The sequence below is a fragment of the Acipenser ruthenus genome, chromosome 5 (genome assembly GCF_902713425.1).
Source record: "Acipenser ruthenus chromosome 5, fAciRut3.2 maternal haplotype, whole genome shotgun sequence".
NCBI classification, from domain to species: Eukaryota; Metazoa; Chordata; class Actinopteri; order Acipenseriformes; family Acipenseridae; genus Acipenser; species Acipenser ruthenus.
In genome coordinates this window covers 83,941,010-83,962,738 of record NC_081193.1, presented here as the reverse complement: position 1 = coordinate 83,962,738, position 21,729 = coordinate 83,941,010, and the positions used below count along the sequence as shown (strand labels likewise).

Sequence of the window (21,729 nt, the reverse complement as noted above, 5' to 3'; positions counted from 1 at the left end):
ATGGTCTTTGGGGGAGGTACTCTAAGCATCCCACAAATCTTTGAGCTTGTTGTTTTACTATTGAATTTTTTTCCTCCCTGGATCTCTTGTGGATTCACATTCGTATGAGAACCAACACCCACCCAGCAAGGTTCATTTTCAGTCTAACCTCATGACTAATGAGTCTTCAGTTATGTAAATGAAGGCAGGAAGAATGACTGCACTGCACACCCTTTTTGGCATGATAGTGGCATGTGAGAACCTGTTACTCAATATTTCACAGTACACGTGGTGTTCCCTTCCATAAGGAAGTGCAGTTGCAGTTGCAGGTGCTGTTGCTGTGAAGTGAAGTGATAGTACTGTAGGGTCGGGGCATTGAGTTTCTTGTAGGTGTTTAAATGGCCAGCTGCCTGAAATTCAATCAGGACTCTAAAAAACATGTTTTTATAAAGTAATAGGTCTCACTTCTGTCCAGAGACGCAGGAACGAATTTCGAACTGGGGGTGCTGAAAATGAAAGGGAGGGGGAAGGCACCTTCGGGCAATATTTAAATATATACAAAATCATCATTTTTTTTGTGTATTTCGCCATCAAAATATGGAGAGACCATGTGAGTTTCATAAGGAATAAGACACAGCGGCACAAAGTGAAAAATCTGGTGATACAGAGCAATAACCCTTTTAGAGCGAGCTAGTTTGTCAGCAGGTTGCTTTTTTTCTATGAGTAATTCTTTAGAGTGAAAGAGAAATTGAAGTCAATGTTGCTGTAAATTGATTTGCCTTGATTTTGTTTTTATTTATATTATTTTATCTCTAGTAGTACAGTAATATACAGTAGTTGTGTGGTCTGTTACAGTGTTAATCAATAAAAAAAACACGTGTTTTGGAACTCCCCCATTCCCTTGCGGTCAATTACAGTACTTTCAAATAAAAATGTAATGCTCAACAATGGTCAATGGGAAAACTATTTACTACAGGAGGCTACAAATGAAAAGGGCATGAGGCTGTGTGGTCCAGTGGTTAAAGAAAAGGGCTTGTAACCAGGAGGTCCCCGGTTCGAATCCCACCTCAGCCCCTGACTCATTGTGTGACCCTGAGCAAGTCACTTAACCTCCTTGTCTTTCGGGTGAGACATAGTTGTAAGTAACTCTGCAGCTGATGCATAGTTCACACACCCTATTCTCTAAGTCGCCTTGGATAAAGGTGTCTGCTAAATAAACAAATAATAATAAAAAAACAGTTATATATCCATTAAAACAGACCTAAGCTTACCTTGTTAATCTGCCTTCATTAACGATGAACGTCATTTCTTGAGTTCTTACCGAAAACATCAAATGTCACTTCTACTTGAAGCCGTCAGTAAAAAAAAAAAAAAAATAATAATAAAAAAAATATATAAATATCGCAAATTCCAAATACAGTACTAACAGCCTACTAGTACTGGAAATGTTTGTGCCTCACTTGTTAGAGTACGATTTCTTTGGTTTAATTAAATACGGAATACGGAAAGTGGATTGGTCCTTACTATTAGTAAAAAGAAACGCAGGAAGGTTATGGTTTGTTTATTGAGAAATATATTGACACGTTAACAGTCAAATGTCCTTTTATTCTCAACTGTTTTAAATGGTTCTGGAAGTTAGAGATTTATTTTTAATGTTTTGTCGTGTGACATTATTAAGCACAGTTATCAATGCGAAGTCAGCTGCTAGGTCAGGACACGTAAAGTAACCGCTGTCTCTCGCATGACGCTGCTTAGTGCTGATACTATCCGTGATAGGCTGAAACAATGAATGCCCGCCCTCGCATAGCAATGCTTAGTGCTAATTGGTTGAAACACTAAATGCCAGCACTGACACGGCAATACTAATTGGTTGAAACAGTTGTTTCATGACGCTCTTGGAGGCAGTGCAAATGCTCATTCATAAACTACAGTGAATGAGAAAAGTTGCTGCTACGGCGAGAGGGGTATCGCTGCAGACCACAGACTAACATAGACTGGCACAGAGTAGCTCTCACAGGGTAGTGCAGCGTGCGCAATTGTTGTTACTGTGTTAAGCTCTTACCAGGGCATGTTTATATAGCCCATCCAACGTTAATAATTCTAATAAAAATTATGAATGGATTAATACATAATTAGGCCCTCTCAGTGCAAGGTTATGTGCATTTAAAAGCGCTGTATGCCCCCTGTAACAACTAACTCCCTTAATAAAGTGACGGAAAGATTAAAAAACAAAATATAAATTACAAATCATTTACTCAGTCAACTAGCTAAACCGTGCAAAGACCAACCCCAGACTTAAAACCTTACCCTAACTCAAAACCTAATCCTAAATTAAGAGCTGCGCATGCAGCACTACACTATGTGAGCTCCCTGCGAGAGCTGCTCTGTGCCAGCCTTTGTTCTGAGCGATATACTCTTGGGTACAGCCACACCACCACCTCACCCCTCCTTCCCGAGTCCCTTCTTTTGTTTTTGTCATCAAGTGGTAACCTGGGTATTTCAGAAACCCGGCCAGCGCCTAACCCTGCTACTGTAGGCAAAAGACCTTACCTGTCATTCTCTGTTGTCATTTATTATACTTATTATAACTTGTGTTTTTATATGTCATAAGTAGACCCTAGCACATTTACTGTAATACCACAATTTCCCTTTCCTCATATCACCCCCCTCCCCCCTACACTGCTGACTAACCACAGGAAGGTTGGGTGTTTACAAATCAGCAGAGAGCTGACTGGGGGGATTACTCTTACATCTGATGATTTTTGTACATTATTTATTATTTATTTATTTATTTAGTTATTTATTTATTTATTTATTTAATGAAGTATTTAATTATTGTTCTGAAGAACTCTTTTTCATCTAGTCTGGTGGAATTTCCCTAGCTTTGAAGTGTGAGTGAGTGAGAGTGAGAGTGAGAGTGAGTGAGTGAGTGAGTGAGTGAGTGAGAGAGAGAGAGAATAAATTATTTATTTATTTTTTTCCCAGGCAGGACAGCCTATCAGAAGACGCAGATCCAGGGAGTTCGGAAGTGGAAGAGGTTTCAGACGACCCCAGTGCGGAAGCATTCAACTCCTCCTCACCATGCACACCCTGCCAGATGAAACGCATGTCCGGAAAACACCAGTGGAATAGTGTGGGGAAAGTGGTCAGCCAAGCACCGAACAGAGGTTGGAAATGATGTATGAAGTCTGGTGCACTAGTTTATACAAAGCAGTACAAGCCTTTCAAGGTCAAGCAACACAGAGCGCTTTCGATATTAATACAACAAGATGAAAACATCAGTAACTTGCACAGACATAAATTGGGATTTCTCTTGCTAGGGTACTGGTATTGATCAGCTGCACACTTCTAGTCGTAAGACGAGGCTAGGCTTGCAGTTCTGTGTTTTCCATCCTTTTTAGGTGCCGTATTTAGTTTTAAATAACTTCAGTTGCAACTTTGAATGTGTGTATTTTCAACCAAGTTGAAAGGCAAGACTTGAAGGAATGAGGACAATGAGGAGCTAGTTAAGAAAAAAATAAATAAATAAAATAATAATAATAATAATAAAGCAAGCTTTGCAAAATGGCATTTAAAGCTGGCACATTAATCTCCTCAGAAATTGCATGGTACACTGACGATTCTCACACAGACATTCATTGGAAAATGGCAGGCTTGGAGTTATACACTTTGAATGGAGTAGATGTGTTACTGACCAGTGTGACATCACAGTGTATTCAGCCATTCAATGAACTTACTGTTAATGTTAATATTAGCAAAAACTACTGTGCTGTGCTTAAATACTGTCGACACCTACAGTATGTAATGTTTGTAATGATTTAGTCTAAAAAGTAGAAATTAAAATACAAGTACTGCTGTTGTTTAATTATTCATCCACAATTTATTTGCATTTATTAAAATACATATTTTGATAAGCATCAGCAGAGCATTAAGTAATTAAAGGTGTGTCAGGCTGCTCATCTAACATACTCTTAGGACACACTTAAGAAGAGGTGGCATGCTTCTGTAGGTCTTTGATCTTTCTTTTTCTTTTGCTAAAATAAATGTCAATTTAGATTGCAAGTGTGCAATCGGCTTACCTAGAAAAAGGAATAAGTAGAGAAATTATGTCATGTAGACAGACATTTTGGCTCCAGCACTGTAATACCACAATTTCTCTGTCTCCATTAAAAAAAAAAAAAATATATATATATATATATATATATATATATATATATATATATATATATATATATATATATATATATAAATATATATATATATAAATATATATATATATATAATAGATAGATATATAATATAGAAAGATAGATAGGTAGGTAGATAGATAGATATATATATATATATATATATATATATATATATATATATATATACCGTATTCCTTTGAATTTAAGACACCCTCGAATTTAAGACGCAGCCCAAATTTCCCACCCTCAATTAGAGGAAAAAATAAAACCTCAAATATGCATTTACAGACACAACCTCAATTACACATATGGAGGCAGTTTGCAGCCGTCTGCTGTCACACAGAGCATTACAGTTATGTGCTGCTTCTCTTTTCCAGCTGTGATTACTCACACTAGTTTTTCTCCCAATTTGTGAACTGTGGTATTGCTTGGTCTGGTCAGCATTTCCAATCTGTCCAAGCTGGTACTGTTTGTGAGAACAGAGCCTAATAACGAAACTCTCAAATTGTAAAAGCTTCTTTTCGAATTCCTCAGGAAGCTAATGATGCTTCTTGGAAAACATTTTGGTTGTTTTTTTCTTGGCAGTCAGTCATGTTACTGTTTGTGTACTTGGGTAGTCACGTCTTTTTCTTGGCGATTTTAATACATGCATCACAGACTACTCAAATTTAAGACACAGGCTATTTGAGAAGAAGAACTGGTTTAACCCTTTGCAGTCCATTTATTAACTGCGCGTCAGGCACGCCAGGTCTAATTAATTTTCACACGCGCAGTTAATTTTATACGCGCTGTTTAAAAGTATATTTTTTCACAGTCAAACGGGTTTAAATGGCCCTGCATATCAACAAAGCACTCACTAGGCATCTCCAGCCCCGCCCCACCCTTTCGTTTGCTATAGCGTTCACCTATGTAAGAAATAAATAATAATAATAATAATAGTCGTACATACCGATCGATCATCTCCGGATCACTCGTTTTATCACCAAACTCCTCAATAATGCGATCCAAGTCATTATTTTATTACTATAACATCTGAAAAAAGCTCTGCAAATGTCCATGATAGTCTCTGTGCGCTGACGCACTCAGCCAGCTTGTTTACTATGAACGCCCCGTTATCTGATACCTGATACCATGTATGACTATTCATGAGATACGCCTTTTTTTTTTTTGACTTGTCTCGGCTCCTGTCGCTCCCACTCGGCAATTGAATGGATTTCTCGGCTTTTTCCGGAGAAAAAACGACTAAACACCTGTTTATTGCGTTGCTATAATGATGTCGGACCCAGTCCGACAAAGGACCTGTGAGGAATAATTGCAATGTCGGACCCAGTCCGACAATGGACCGCAAAGGGTTAAAAAGTGTGTCTTAAATTTGAAGGAATATGGTATATCGGGTTTAGAAACTCACGCTCGCCCGAGGTGAATTAAATCTGATGAGGACTAGTTGATGTCTGTGTCTCAGTAGTCCTCTGGGCGAGTACTTAAAACAAATCTACACATATACTCTCATGTTCACAGGCTTGCGTTTAAAAAAAATGCAGTCCATTTTCTAACTGGGGGTAGCAGTGGTGAATAATCATAATGCTTACAAAACAGTCACTTAGAACAGATCTGAACCCTCTCTTCATCTACCCTGCTGTGCCAACCCCACTTAATATGACGTTTACGTTTGTGTTCTCCCTGTGTGCGGGATGCAGAGTTTATTGGGCATTTGATTTTACTGAAACACATCTTTGAAGTAAGTGTAAAGTCATTTTACAAAAATGTGGAGCTTTATACCAAGTTGTGACCCCCCCCCCCCCACCACAGAAGAAAAAAAAGACTGAAGATGTGATTAGCAAAGAGGACCGGTTGTACTAACGAGTTTAAAAAATAGACCATGTTTTACTAAACATTTTAAAACTAATAAATAAACAATTACCATAATATATTCATAATAAAGTTGAGTTCTTGCCTATAAACAACAGTAACAGGTTTAAAGTTTGTAGCTTGGTGGTGTTTACATTATCATCAGCATATTTAAAGTGACTGGAAGCTGAAATTACGTTTTTAAAACACCCTTTTCTTCTACCAATACAGTACTATAGTACCATTTTAATAGCAAAACCGCTCTGACAAACCGGATATACAAATGATACATTGATACAAACTACCGTGAAACTTTAAATTGGGACTTTAGTGAAGGCCGCGTGTCTATGTGAGTACATTAATTATTGTAGGTAGTAATTCATAGTTATTTAATCACTCACAGGCTGTAACCCCCAACTCCACAAACCAGCCAGCAATTTTGTAAATATTAACATGTAATGAACAATAAAATAAACATTTTATTTGTGTCATCGGTGTCAGCTTCAGGTGGAGATTTTTGGGCTGCAAGGTACAGGGCTGAGAGAATTTATTTCCTCTGTCATCCCATCTGGTGCTGCCAGTGTCAGTTTCTCAGAACACAGTACAGTAATGGCTCAGTAACGAGGTGCAAACAGATGATTGATCGATCTGTAGGAGTGTTTACAAAGGTACCTTTGGAAAATAAAATCCAAGCCTATTTTAGGGACCCCAACTGTTGTTGATTCCAACTTAGGCGCTTTACGTAAGGACTAGTAAGTTTACATCAATTCAGGACTAGCAGGTTTCAAAAGGTACTAGATATTTGGACTAGTACCACAATGTTGTTAGTTTCTAACCCTGTTTATATCCTACACTGCTGAATAACAAGTTCGTCACAAAATTGGATGTTAACATTAAACATGCATTTAAAAACATTGAAAACGAATTGCTCGGCAAAATCCCTGGTTAGCTCAGTTGTTTTATTTCTTCAACAAAGGTTTGCAGCTTTAAATGGTCATTTTAAAAAAAAAAAGAAAAAAAAAAGGATCTCTGTATCCTTAAGATTTCTAGTCCGTTGATTGCAGTAAACAATTTCTACCTTGTTTGGCATAAGTGTATCCACAACAGTAGCTTAAATGCAGAACAAGAGCAAAGTGTGCAGCAGGGCACTGAGATCATTTTGAGGAATATGTCAGGTGTAGAAACATTTGCTGTGTATTTAAAAAAAAAAAAAACAGTTGCATTTAACACTTTACTCCGGTGATTTTACACCGCAGTTTTTGTGCCGACGCCTTACCAAAAAGAGATCACTTTTGACATTACATGAACCCTACTGGCTTTTTGCTTTCTCAAGCTGAAGCCCCAGGGTGGGCTGTGATGCTATCAGGCAGCTCTCCTGTTTGTTTTAGCTGACTTCACCGATGGGGCTGGATTAAATCAACACACGTGCACTCTCATTTTAAATCTTGTTTCCCTTTCCTTTTAGATATAGTGATTCCTTTGTTTCTTTATGCAGTTTGTAGCTAGTCGCTGGTGTGTGAACTTGGAAGGAAGTTTGTCTTAATTGTTTGGATTCAGTCTAAGTATAGCCACTAAACAAAAGATGGTGTCTACTGTCCCATAGCTTCCTGGCTGCAAGGAATGGCCTGTGGTTTCATTCATGCATGGATGCATGCACGCAAAGTAAAATGTGTGCCAGTCTGTAGCAGAGGAAGTATGGCACTGTTTCATCAGAGAAACAGAAGGATTGAAGTTTCTTAATGACAGAGAAAGTCATCTCAGTCGAATAACATTTTGAAATGGTCGCTGGCAAATTTCTAATCAATTTTATAGTAGAAAAACTTTGCACACTCCTGGGTTCAATAGCTGTTTCCAGCCAGCATTACCAGAGCCGTGGAGCATTACTGACAAGATTGCATGTATCACTATTATAATTTCACAACCTGCTATTTGTAGTGCTGTCATGGCTTTAGTTTAACACTATTCACATTGCTCAATCCAGCACTTCCTGTGCCCCAGCTCCCTGTGCTGCAGGCAGTTTGATCCACCAAGCCTGGCCCACTTTGGCTTCAATGCACTCCTATACTGTTAGGGATGAGCTTTGGACAACTATTTTCTGCATGAAAGAACAAAAGGAAAACAAAAAAGTGTGTTATTTTAGGACTCAGGCAGGTAAGCATTTGGAGATTTGCAGTATCCTTTCAAGTATGATATGTAACCATTACCGAATAGGTATTTATTATTATTTATTTCTTAGCAGATAAAGACCCCGAAACCTGAATAAGCTATATCAAAGCTGCTTGACGAGCCTGTGACGCAGTCATGGCCTGCCCCTGAGGACATACATTTGCTCAGACCTCAATGACATTATTCCTGAAGCAGGAGAGCCTAGTTCAGATAAGCAGTGGTTACTTTTTCTGCCTTATATTCACATTTATTGTGTTTTGCACAAAATATGTGATATTGAGAATAATCGCTGTATTAGTTTTACTAATTGCACATATTTGTGCACTACAGCCTGTTTGTTACGCCCCACTACGGCCTTATGCCCCGTGTGAAGCCAGTGGCTTGAGTCGCTCTTTCCCAGGGATCAAGCAACATAAGTCGACTGACGTCGTGCTCTCCCCACAGGCAGCAATAGCTCCAGCTGGAGTTATTTTATTCTCATTTTTACTTTGGCTAAAATTACAAGATGGTTTGTATATTTTAAATAGTTGTTATTACTGTATTTTGTTGAGAATTTCTTGAGACTAAGCGCAGGCCTGTCGGCAATGTGTTGCTACGGCACACGTGTAGCAACAGCAGCGCTGCGCAGGACCAAGATACTTGCTTCGGTTGTGGTTGCTTGCAATCTGTCCCACAGTAACTTGATGCCGTTTTGGTGACAGCTTTTGCATCACCATTACGAATGCTGTTAGTTCATTCTAACAAGCAGGCTTCCCTCAGTCTCGCGTGAGTACTGACTGAGTGGTTTTGTCAGTGGCTCGTACAGGTGGGCATCCCTGTACATTGCTAGTCGCAGTAATTGCGAACCGGTAATTGCGATTGAGGCAGCACCTGTACATCTGTTACTATACACTCCATTGCTTGCTTCTTGCATCATGCCTGGGTTCTATCTCTGCGAGACATGCAAGGTCAGTCTGCCTGTGAGGACAAGCACGGCAGATGCTCTTCCTGCTTGGGGTCAGACCACGCCAAGGAGGCACTGAAGAAATCGCTTTTTCTGTTTTTGTGCATGCTGGAGAAAACGTCTCTCCCGCAGCTCTACAGAGCACGCTGCATCCCTCACTCCTGCACAGCGCTCTTCCCCATCACCCTCTGGTAGAGAGGTGGCTGCATCCTCACCCCATGGCTCTGTGCCAGTGGAGAACAGATGATGCACCCGGGAAAGTAGCCCACGCAATTGTTAATTTGTTTCAATATACAGAGGGCAACACAGAGATGAGGAAAATGTCCAGATGTATAAAGGGAATGTAGTTCAAAACATGACTGGGCAGCAGTGTGGATTAGTGGTTAGGGCTCTGGACTCTTGACCGGAGGGTCGTGGGTTCAATCCCAGATGGGGGACACTGCTGCTGTACCCTTGAGCAAGGTACTTTACCTAGATTGCTCCAGTAAAAACCCAACTGTGTAAACGGGTAATTGTATGTAAAAATAATGTATGTAAAAATAATGTGATATCTTGTAACAATTGCAGACGCCCTAGACAAAGGCGTCTGCTAAGAAATAAATAATAATACTAATAACAACAGTTGGGCCTTGCATGCGAAGAGCCAGCTCACACCTTCCTAGACAGCCGCCTATCTCGGAGTGTGCTTGGACTCCAGGTCCATGCTGTCCACTTTGTTGGGAGTTACGTCCCACTGTGCAGGGAATAGTCCCCTGTTTAGTGCTCTTTCAGAATTCTGGCAGCAGCTTCCCAGACCCTTACATTTGGTCTTCTGCGCATGCGTCCACTGCAGGCCTGGTTCAACAGCAGGGCTTTTCGACCTGCATTGAACTGCGACTGCCTATTGACAGTGTCTCATCATCACTGTCTGAAGGCGCTGTCTTGGTGGAAACAGCCTGCCCATCTACGTCTTGGCGTAGTGCTGGGCAGTGTCACCAGAAGGGAGGTCGTCACCATGGACGCGTCCAGTCCGGGCTGGGATGCTGTGTAGAATGGCGGGTACGCAAGGTGTGTGGGGAACCCCCCTTGGCAGGGTCTCCGCCTCAGGTCGCCCAGTCTCCATTGTGTGGCCCGCAAGCTTTTTGCTCTGGGCGCACAAGAACCTCCTCTCACTACAGGCAGTACACCTGCCAGAGGTGACAAACTGGGAGGTGGAACTCCTCTCAAGGAGAGTTCCCAGCGCCTCAGAGTGGAGCTTTCACCCTGAGTTGGGGTAGCTCATTTGGGAGAGGTTCGGGAGAGCAGAGATAGCTCTCTTTGCCATCCAGTAATCAACCCACTGTCCCCTCTGGTTCTCCATAATAGGAGACTGGGACCCGCAGGAAGTAGATGCCTTGGCATACCAGTGGCTGAGTCAACTGTTATATGCCTTCCCACCACTCACCCTGCTCCCACTATGTCTGTAGCAAATCAGGTAGGACCAGGCCAAGGTGCTCCTAGTAGCCCCTTGTTGGCCCAGGAGACTCTGGTTTTTTAACCCTGATGCAGCTCCTGAGTGGCCAGCCGTGGAGCCTGACCAATCGCATCGATCTACTCAGTCAAGCACGGGGGACCCTATGGCATCCCGACCCATCGAGCCTGCAGCTCTGGGTCTGTCCCCTGAGCATCTGCATTTGAGCCGTCTGGGTCTGTCCAGTAGGGTCATTGACACCTTACAAACTGCCAGAGCAGCGACCCCATGACTTGTCCCATGGCAGTTATACTGTATTTTATGCAGGACCTGTTTAAAGGTCTATCTAGCAGCTTGATGACGGCCACCTTGCCGAAACGTTGCTCTGTTTTAAACTTTGTTCTTTTTAAATAATAAAGAATGGAAATTTGATCTATGATCTGTTATTATGGTGTTGCACCTCTACTTGCATTAATCGTGAACAATATTGGGATATTTGGGAGGGGGCCGGGCCATATCTGTCGAGCAGCTTTGATATAAATTATTCAGGTTTCTGGGTCTTTAGGAGGTAAATACCCATGCAGTAATGGTTACATTTGTATTTCATGAAACCAGGGTTAAGATAATAACCTATTTCATTTTTTATTTTCTATCAGTGTGTAATTTCTGGCGGACACGGACATGGATGTTTGCTTTAGAATTCATATGGAGTTTGTTCGAATGTTTGGGTGTTCAGAACGAATTTAGTATCTCCCTTTGTTGCTTTAAGAATGTTTTGAGTGGGTGTACATTGGGGAGCACTATACATTTTCAGACGTTCTGGCTATTTTGAAACCTACTCTACATATTGCTTTCAGTTTAAACAGTAATAATATTGTCCTTCATTAGTTTCCACGCTTTTCTGCAGGTTGGAAGTTTTTCAACCACAAATAACTAAATTAATACATACATAATTGAACAGATTAAAGGGTTCGCATGTGAAACCCAAATAAAGCAAACTATATTACACAACAAAATTGTGACAACGTTGTGCATAATATTACATAAAAGGGTACTCTTTACGTATTCTGTCCAGTTTCTGCCATGGTTACAATTTCAGACATGGCACTCTTGTTTTTGCAGTTTGATTAATAGTGGGACTTCCCCAAAGAAAATAAGTCCACCTACAATAGGTAGACTGAAACTTCTCTGCGTGCCTCTTTCTCACAGAACTGTTTATATATAGAAGTACCTCTCATGTAGCTGGGAAACAGTGAAAGATTAATATTAGGGCAGATAATGCAACTTCATTCAAGATCATTACATATTTCCGTCCGTCACAAAGGCAGTGTATGAATTGGAGATATTTAGTTTGATAGTGAAACGCCCCCTTTTAACTGACATATACAAATTTGTAGGGATCACTGGGGACATGCTGTACCCAATTGTTTAATTTGATTTCAATAAAATTGCATATTCATTGCAACGGTCACGTTTGGGTGAAAAGAAGTGCACGTGCATGCTGTTAAACTTCTGTCATTAGCGTTGCATTCTCATAAGACGTTAGGCAATGATGGTTGTATGGTCCTCGCTTTAGTCTTGTTCCACATTGTGTGGTGAAGGGTTGGATGTGCAGTTCATCGAGGGAGGTTGGGGAGGACAGCTCTTCCAGGAATGGGGTGTTTTGTTCAGCATGTTGGGTAGTGGCAAGTGCTTGAGTGAGCATGTTGTCAATATGATTGGAGAGGACTTTTTTTAAACTTGGTAAATCTTTGGTGGGGTTTCCTGTCTCAAAGTGAATCCCCCCCACCACCACCTCCTGTTACGATATGCATATCATTTTTATAGTGACACATATTAAGAATGTGGTTTACTGAATTGAAAGGAAACTGAACTGCTATTATTATAATTGAGTGCCAAAAAGGACAGTGCATTGAGAGTATGGCAGCAGTAATTTGATTGTAATGTGCCGTGTAAGAACGGCAGAAGGGTTGGATTTCAGAAATGCTGTTCATAACCTACAGTAATGGTAAATATTTGTATTGTTTTCCATGGTAACCAACAGCAGATAAAGGCTTATTTTGAAGGGTGTTTGACATTAAGTTTTATTTGCCAGACAGGGATTACTAGTAAAAAGAACAGGCCGCTGCTGTACCTGTCTCTTGCATGCTGCAGTGCTTACGTAATGAAAGAGCTGCCAGCTCACGAGTTCAGTTGTAATTGGATAATAACAGAAATTTACCAAGTGCTAGAATATACTGTGGCTACTGTACAGCATGTCTTACTTAGCTTGGGTATTGTTGGTTATAATAAGATACTCCACATATTGTTATTTATTTATTTTTACGTAAAGACGGTACTCATACATGATTGGCTAATCTTGGGAACAGATTGTCTGAGTTTGTTGAAAATTTTTGATGAAATTGTACCAGGGTTGGACAGAATATTGGAAACACAGGGCTGGACATAAGGCTCCCATTGCGTAGCACTTTGATCCATTCCTGGTTTTACTATGAATTTAATAACAAGACACACCTGAGCTTGTTACATACACACTGTGGCTAATCAAGCTCATAATCAAACCTGAAATGGGTGAAACTGCTATGCAGTAGGAGTCTTCTTTCCATGCCTGAAACACCTCTGTCGTAACACTGGCTGTAGGATGTACTGTAGGGTGACCATGGGCATCAGGTGAAACGTATAGATCTGCACTATTGGAAAGGGTTCTGTATGGATACGTATCAATTACTCAATCGTAATTTCTTCAGGAGTGGAAATCTACAGCGATGACCTGTAGTCTTTTTCTCTTTTGATCCTGTTATACGCTGCATAAGAATTAGTGTTGGTGAAAGAAGAGTGCATTGTATTATACATCTCGCCACCAGGGGCTTTTCTTCAATCAATCAATCAATCACTTTATTTTTGTATAGCACCTTTTAACGAGGGCCGCCACAAAGCGCTTCACACGAAGAACTATATATATATATATAGGGGCAGCAGTGTGGAGTAGTGGTTAGGGCTCTGGACTCTTGACCGGAGGGTCGTGGGTTCAGTCTCCGGTGGGGACACTGCTGCTGTACCCTTCAGCAAGGTACTTTACTTAGATTGCTCCAGTAAAGAAAAAAAAACCAAAAAAAAACTGTATAAATGGGTAATTGTATGTAAAAATAATGTCATTGTATGTAAAAATAATGTGATATCTTGTAACAATTGTAAGTCGCCCTGGATAAGGGCGTCTGCTAAGAAATATATATACTTTATATTAATAACAATAATGGTATTGATAACAAGAACACTACCCATAAACTAGTTAAAAGTATTTCAAATAAATAAAACCGTAAAATAATGCTAAATAGTAAAGCTAGTAAAATATGCTGTATGTAAGAAAGAATATCATCTTAGATAACTGGATACACCAAGCTGTAAAATGTGTTTTTAATCGAGATTTAAAAACAACCACAGAGGGAACTTCCCTTATAGTACTGCGCAAGTCATTCCAGAATTTCGGTGCAATACAGCTGAAACATCTACCATCTTGAGTTTTTATTTCTGAATAATGGATATAGAAAGTAACCTGGCATGATCTCATCTCTTAGTCCCACACATTAACCCTTTTAATTATTTTGGTTGCATTATACAATTTTGAAACAATATTCCAACACAAGTATCTCAACAATTTTACAATTTACTTTAAATTTAAACAAGACATTTATTGTGTCTCTCTGCCTCTGATTTTGAATCATCCTCTGATCCTATGCAACCCTGTTGGTTGTTATCATAGATACAGACTGCATGCTTAACTGGTGGCCTGCATAAAATTGCTTTATACTACTGCATAAAACACTGGCGTCTGCACTGTCTTCAATTGGAACCATCTTTAGGGCTGCTAATTGTTCCATTCTTGGGAATACCAAATTCCATTTTTCAAAAGTGGCCAATTCCATTTGTTCCCACTTTTTATCAACGTATTAATAATTACATTTGGCATTTGAACATAAATATAATGTTGGTAGTTAAAATAAGTAAATTTAATAAATATATTTAATAACAATTTTTTTTTTTTTTTTTCAATCAGACTCTTGTTGCTGTGATAGTAAGTAAAGCACCTGAAGACACTTCAAACCTCTCATGATGTTTATAGACATCACTTGGCTCATTGCTGTCATTAAAATAAGCAGGAAAACCTAAGAATTATATTATAACAGTTCAGAAAACCAAATGTCCAGCACAGTTGTGAGAATCATATTTACAGTCTTCCACTAACACAGTAGTTCAGTCTACAAATAAAGGTGTTTAAAGACCTATTTAGCTTATTGCTGGCATTTACAATAACAATAAAAAATATGAACCAGTTTAGTAACAGTCCAGCAATGTCATGTGAGAGTAATCCTATGTACAGTACTCCACAAATTAAGTTTAGCGTTTTACTGGCATTAAATAACCAGGATAAAATATGAAACGCTGATAAAGGTGTGTTGACTGACTCGTTGCTCTAAAACAGGTTCACCGCTGTGTATTACCCGATTTGTAATTTAAATAGCGCCCCTTTTAATGTAAACGCAGAATTAATCCTCTCAATTGTTTCTTTCCTAATTCTGCAGTGTTATTTGCAAGATTTAACAAGAGGCGTGTCTCCAGACAGAATGTTTTTATGAAGCCAACGGTGTGTAGTGTAGTGACTACATCCTTTACACAGTACAGTGATCAATTTCCTTTAAGGAACTTATAGCTAGAAATATAGTTTTTAGCTCATTTCTTCGTCGTCAGAAAATATAATTCAATTAAGAAACGGCCATGGTATAAAATGGCTAATTATAGCTCCATTAAAGGCAGGTAGCGTGGAAAGAAATAAACCAAACAGTAATGAAATATGCAATTAATTTAGCTTACTTACTTCAGAAAAGCGCAGTACCATATGTCTTCGTTTTTCAGCACAGAAGAATGCAGTGCTTTGCCACTGTTGCTGTCTTATTTGCTTTCTTACTCTCTGTGTTTACGACTGGAATTATGATATTTAATGGTATTAACTCATACATGATCATGCAAATTAAAGCAAAACTTTAAAGAATACTATTGCACGATCCTCATACAGATAATCAGATTTCTTTTAGCTCTGTCTTACTGAAACATTGCTTTTTTTCCTTCGTTGGTGCAGTCGCCATGTTGAGTTTCAGCAGAGACATGGAGTGAAGTCACATGATGAATAAACTCATTAAAAAAAATGGACATGGTATGTCTTCTACAATAACTACCAGTTTCAAAACCCTTGAGATTTTTTAAAAGGGAAATGAAACAAAAACCGTCAGTGTGTGTTTTGTCAGTTTTGTTTGTTTACCGGAGTATTTATACTTCTAAATAATGCAGGAAGATTGTGCTTCACTGATTTTAGTATTCAGTTATACAACAAGTTAAAAACTAAAGTTCATGAGCAGCACTCTATAGAGGCAGAATCGCCAGATGCCTGCTTCGCCCACCCTGTATCAGTAGATTCGTGAGCTTTGCACTAATGTGACGTGCATTTTTACAGAGAGAATCAGCTGCAAGACAGACACAAATATGCTTATGTTAATGTTAAGAATGGTCTCAAAATAATAGGGTTACCTCGAGAGGCTGGAGTTTCAATTGAGGTTGATATTTATGATAATAACCTGCGAAAGTTAGTCAACTGGGTGCGAAGGTTGTTGCCAGTTACTGCGAAAAATGAACGCATTTTAGCCTTGGAGGGAACGCTGTTTCTGAGGTCCAAATGACATCACTTCTGTTCATATCATGTACATTTTGCTAATGTATAATTTAATTTCTGTGTAATACCCTATTGTGTGGGTGTGTGTGTTCCGTTTAGACCATTATTTGCCATGCTTACTATTTCAGGACATACTGCTTCTGAACCAAACTCACTGCTGACAATGGGAAAGCGTGTCAGTGTTGCACAAACACTATACTTTTTGCAGACCAAACTTACTTTAGCAATTTTAGGAGCTGATTACTATAATTACACACAATGCAGCAAAAATGGTTTAGCCTATGTTTACAAAAGTAAACCTGTTATTATGAAATCCCTTTTTAAATTTGGGCAGGGCTTGGATTGTTAAATCGGTTTCTGTCCTGCTGTAAAGATAAGGCAGGAAATGCAGTGACTGGACAGTATACGTGGAGTATACACAGGCAGTATAGTGTGCAAAATCACAAGGAGAAAAGGGCAATGCATGACTGCTTAACCCCAGACAGTCTGCTTACTACTGTAGGCTAATTATCTGGTGCTTCCAGTTGAAAATGTCTGTGACCGGGTCCTGCCCATCAGATAATATGCAGGCATTTATTTTATTAGTATTAGGCACAACTTGTGCTCTGTTCACTTTGATTGTTTTAAATGCATAAACCTTTGCGTTAAGACTGACAAAATAACCTAATAAACCGTTAACAATTGGACAAAAAAGACATAGGCTTGTTATTGGGAATTCTCAAATCTTAAAACAAAAGTCCAGTGTTTCAGTAACAATGGTTTTAGCTCCATACACTATGCCACTGTTGACTCCTATAGCCACAAAGAGTTTCCTGGTAAAAATGAAACTCTGTTTTTCACACAGCTGCTGTGGCTTTATATGGAATGTATCTAAATGCATTATAAGCAAATTACCATCCCTCAAGGCCACAGTTTTTTAAAGTAACAAAATAGAGCTTTTTTTCTCCCATTTGTTTTAAATTTCATGAGGTGACAGACGATGGTGACTGAAATCTTGGTTAATGCACGTTTTAAGTTTGTGTAATCAAAGTAACAGACAAAGTGAGTTTTTAAAGTAAGCCGGTAATGAGTCTTGCTTGAAACACTTGATTGTTCTCTTCCAGAGGAGCTAGTTACAATGGTTAGCATATGTTGCTAGACGACGGACAATAGGATAGGCACTTGACTCTGGATTGTTTCCCTAAAATGGGGTACTAATAAAGGGGATTATCTTCTTTTATTGCCATTTTAGCCATTAGTTGTTCATTTTGGCAGTTTTAAAAGTCAGTTAAACATTACAGGAACAGAGGGCATTGCTGTTTGAAAGAGGCTTGAAATGTACAGAATCTTAAAAATGTTAAGACATACCCAACCCACATCTGCATAGCAATTTAGAGTACTTAAATGTATCCTTGCTAGGGATTTCTCAGATAATTGGCACTAAATAGTAGCATTTAATACAGAGTATTTAAATTCTTAAGTATTTAAGAGTAAGTAGTGGTGTTCCGAAAAACAGTATTACCCGTCCCCACGAGGTGCTACAACTGTTTTAAATAACGCACCTGTAATTATTCCTGACAAATTTGTACACTTTTAACTTTAAAGTCTGTTTCAAGCTGTGATAGCTTACTCTTTTTGAGACTTTTGAACTTCTGGAAAGTTATAATATGTAATATATCAGTTCAGCATGCAATGGGCCCATTCTAAAAATTATTTATTTTTCATATATATATATATATATATTTTTTTTTTTAGAAAAGATGAGTGCACCAAGCCAGCCCTTGCATAAAGACCCTAACAAACCCAGCGAAAATCCAGAGGAGCACAGTTACAAACACGAGAAGAAGCTGCGTGCCAATATGAGGTCAGCCCAACGGGACCATAAGAAAACCTTTGAAGGCTCTTTCATTCTCGATCCTGGGTCTCTGACTAAACCCACGATTCCGAGCATGGATCCCCGCAAGCCTTACCTGAGCCTGGGCTGCGTCAACGGAAAGCTTCCAGTCCCCATGCCCGTGCCCCTAGCCAGGACAGCCCGGCAGACCTCTCGCACAGACTGCCCTGCCGACCGCTTGAAGTTCTTTGAGACTTTACGGCTTTTACTCCAGCTTACCTCAATCTTATCAAAGAAAAAGGAAAAAGAGCAGAGGGGTTTAGAAAACACCTCCTTCATGGGTCTGAACAACGAGGTGATCTGGCTTGAGCTGCAGGCCTGGCATGCGAGGCGCAGCGTCAATGACCAAGATGTCTTTCTGTTCACGGCTCGCCAAGCCATCCCCGACATAATTAGTGAGGTCTTGCACTTTAAAGTTGACTACAGAAGCCTTGCTAGTCAATCTGAGGACATGGTCCTTGATGGTACTGGGGGAGAGGAGGAGGAGGATGCTGCTGTTCACTGTAGTAGGACTTCAGGAATCAATGCCATGGGCCCCTCCTACTATAACGAGCACCACCAGCGCCAGCGGCTGGCTTTCGAGCAGGTGAAGCGAGTTATGGAGCTACTGGAGTCGATAGAAGCACTTTACCCGTCATTGCAGACCCTTCAAAGGGACTATGACAAGTACGCAGCCAAGGACTTTCAAAGCAGAGTGCAGGCACTCTGTCTGTGGTTGAACATCACCAAGGACCTGAACCAGAAGCTTAGGATTATGGGGACTGTTTTGGGCATAAGGAATCTATCAGACATTGGCTGGCCAGTGTTTGAGATCCCATCCCCCCGGCCTTCAAACGGGAACGAGGATGAAGACGATGAGGAGAACGACTCTGTGGCAACGTACACAGAGGACAGTGAGGGAGAGGAGCTGCCAGAGATGGAGGGGGAAGAGACGACCCTCAACAACAATGAACACAAGCCCAATTCAACAAGCGCAACCCCCATGCTGGAGAGACTCATGTCAGAGGATGAGATTGCTCCTTTCGGAGCACAGGATTACAGTGGTGAGGCAGGTAGCAGTAAATACTGCTCCACATCGATTTACAGACCCTTTGTGGATAAAGCACTGAAGCAGATGGGTCTCAGGAAGCTGATATTGAGGCTGCACAAGCTTATGGATGGGTCTTTGCAAAGAGCGCGCTCACCACTAGTAAATGATAACCAACAACAAGAGGTGAGATGGTTTACTGAGAGGAGTATTGTACCATGAAGGTTTTGTAAGTTTGCCATAATGAGTGTATTGCATGTTGCAAGCTATGCACAAGGAAATTTTTGTAAATGTTGAAGGCTGGCATGCTTTTAAAGTGATGAATGTAGGTAAAAAAATGTTTTGCTTAAAATGTACACAGCATACAAAGCAACATAAACCTGATCTTCAGTGTGTACATAGAAGCAAGTAGCACGCATGGGTCCAAAACACAGTGTAGGAGTGAAACATTTTTTTCAGGGTAGGGGTGGTCTCTCCACCACTTCAATGTGATATCACTCTTGGCAATTGTTTTGCATTGGTAAAGGGGGTGATCAGTCAGGGTATCAAGATATTAGGTGAATAAGGGGGTCAATTAGGGTTAAATAGGTAATAGATGCTCTGTCTCAGTTATGCCAGAAAAACGGGGTACAGCTGGGTTTTCAAGGACGGATGATTATCTATTCAGGTATACAAATATATGTAATAAGCAAGCAGTCTCATTTGGATAAAATGTGGGATTACATCTAGCAGTCAGGGCCATGTAGGTTCCAGGATGTTGCAGGTTCCAGGAGAACAAGGATTACAAGTTTGTGCCTCAGGAGAGAAGCCTTATTGACCCCAATTAGAGATCATTGAAAATCCTTTACCAAGTATTAGTTTTACCGGTCTGCGTGTGTGTGAGAGAGAGAGAGTTAATTATCCTTGTGATTTGTGAATGAGCTGATTTTCACCATTACACACTCCAGCTCATCCACCTGCTAGAGATAATTCCAGCCTTTCCTGTCAGAGAAGCTGTTTTTGAATGAATGAATGAATAACAGGGTTGTACACGTGGGAGTGTTTTCATGGAATGAACCAGACGAGTCAAACATTCATCAGCGTGTGATGACAAGTCACGCATTCATCAGCCTGTGATGACGCTGCACCAAAAATGAATAAACAAGTAAATAAATAAATGAAAGTTTGGTTTTCTAAAACCCCATGCATCTTTATAAAATTAGGTAGACAGGTTTTTTTTTTCCCTAGCTGCTAAACAAAGTACAAGTTAAACAACTTACATTTTATTGTTTTGTATTTTACTGGAACAGACTTTCTTCTTGTGACTGACTAATTGGGGGCATATTTTAATGATCTTGAGTGGAGGCTGCTACACATTAAAACATGCAAACACGCTGTACCATGTACATCTTTTCAGCATATTTTTTATTTGTATTTAGTGATCTTCATAATGGGGGTCACGAGTGGTGATATATGTGTGTGTGTGTGGGGGGCAGGAGGGGATTTATATTGAGTTAGGCGTACTAAGAGTAGACCTTTTAAAAACCCATTATCTCAACTTGTACGGTAACATTATTATTGCAAAGTGAATTGTATTGACCTGCATTATTATTTTTTTAAGGAGTTCTCAGAGTTTCCAGATCCCATGTTGTGTAGCGATTACTTGCCAGAGCTCACTAAACACTTATCGCATGAGGCTCCTTGCTCGGAAGAGAACAGCAACACGGTGTCGTGGGATGAGCTGGTGGCCATGGACCTGCCCTCCTTCGAGCCTGCCTTCCTGGTGCTGTGTAGAGTGCTGCTTAATGTCATACACGAGTGTCTCAAACTCAGGCTGGAGCAGAGGCCGGCTGGAGAGCCTTCCTTGCTCAGTATAAAACAGGTCCGCTTTTTTAATTTGGTGTTTGTTCTTCCTCTGAACTGAAGCGCGGATGGTAATTATCTGACTCATCCTCTTGGGGTTTGGTGCAGTGCATTCATTTAAACTGACAGCAGTGCTTTTACATGCACATTGAATCAGCTGTATGGTATGTAGTGTAACGTCAGAAATGCTTTTAACTGTTTAGTCATAATAACTCTCCATTCAATATGGCTATTAAGCCCACAGCTACCACTTCTCAGGACTTTGAAGGTCAGCTTTTGTTAACTGCAGTAAAGGCAGAAGAGGCAATTTATCTAATTCTCAATGCCATCGAGGGGCATACATCAACCACTTTTCAATAACATCTTCACTTAACCTCTAGCTGTGGTCAAAGGTTTTGCATCACTCTATAGAATGAAAACATTTTGCTTCTTAAAGTTGAGTGAAACCTGCAGAATAATGTTATGTTAACATATCGAGTTACATATTGCTTTGTAGTTTTCCGTATACTTAACGAAAAAGTGACACAAACTTTTGGCCATGGCTGTATGTTTTTATACATTTTAACTTCCATCGTATTATCTTATTTTATTACAAGCAACCAAGAAACAAAACATAATGTACCATGGGGCAGAAGTGATCCTGTGTGTTTGAGGCTTGTCTGTAGACTTGAGAGATCTGGAATTACACATCGGAGTGGGAAAGTGAAGCC

The 21,729-nt window shown here is 40.0% G+C and overlaps 1 protein-coding gene across 6 annotated transcripts in view; it reads left to right on the top strand.

Moving 5' to 3' along the window:
• LOC117402821 (mitogen-activated protein kinase kinase kinase 4) overlaps positions 1–21,729 on the top strand; it is a 48,991-nt gene that overhangs the window by 12,366 nt on the left and 14,896 nt on the right. For 5 of the 6 annotated variants that reach the window (XM_034004323.3, XM_059024662.1, XM_059024660.1 and 2 more), the window contains 3 exons: positions 2,965–3,146; positions 18,012–19,363; positions 20,778–21,038. In XM_034004323.3, the coding sequence (XP_033860214.2) occupies positions 2,965–3,146; positions 18,012–19,363; positions 20,778–21,038 (1,795 nt within the window). Of the gene's footprint in view, positions 1–2,964; positions 3,159–18,011; positions 19,364–20,777; positions 21,039–21,729 lie in introns of all 6 variants that reach the window. The other variant, XM_034004325.3, reaches the window with a different exon arrangement.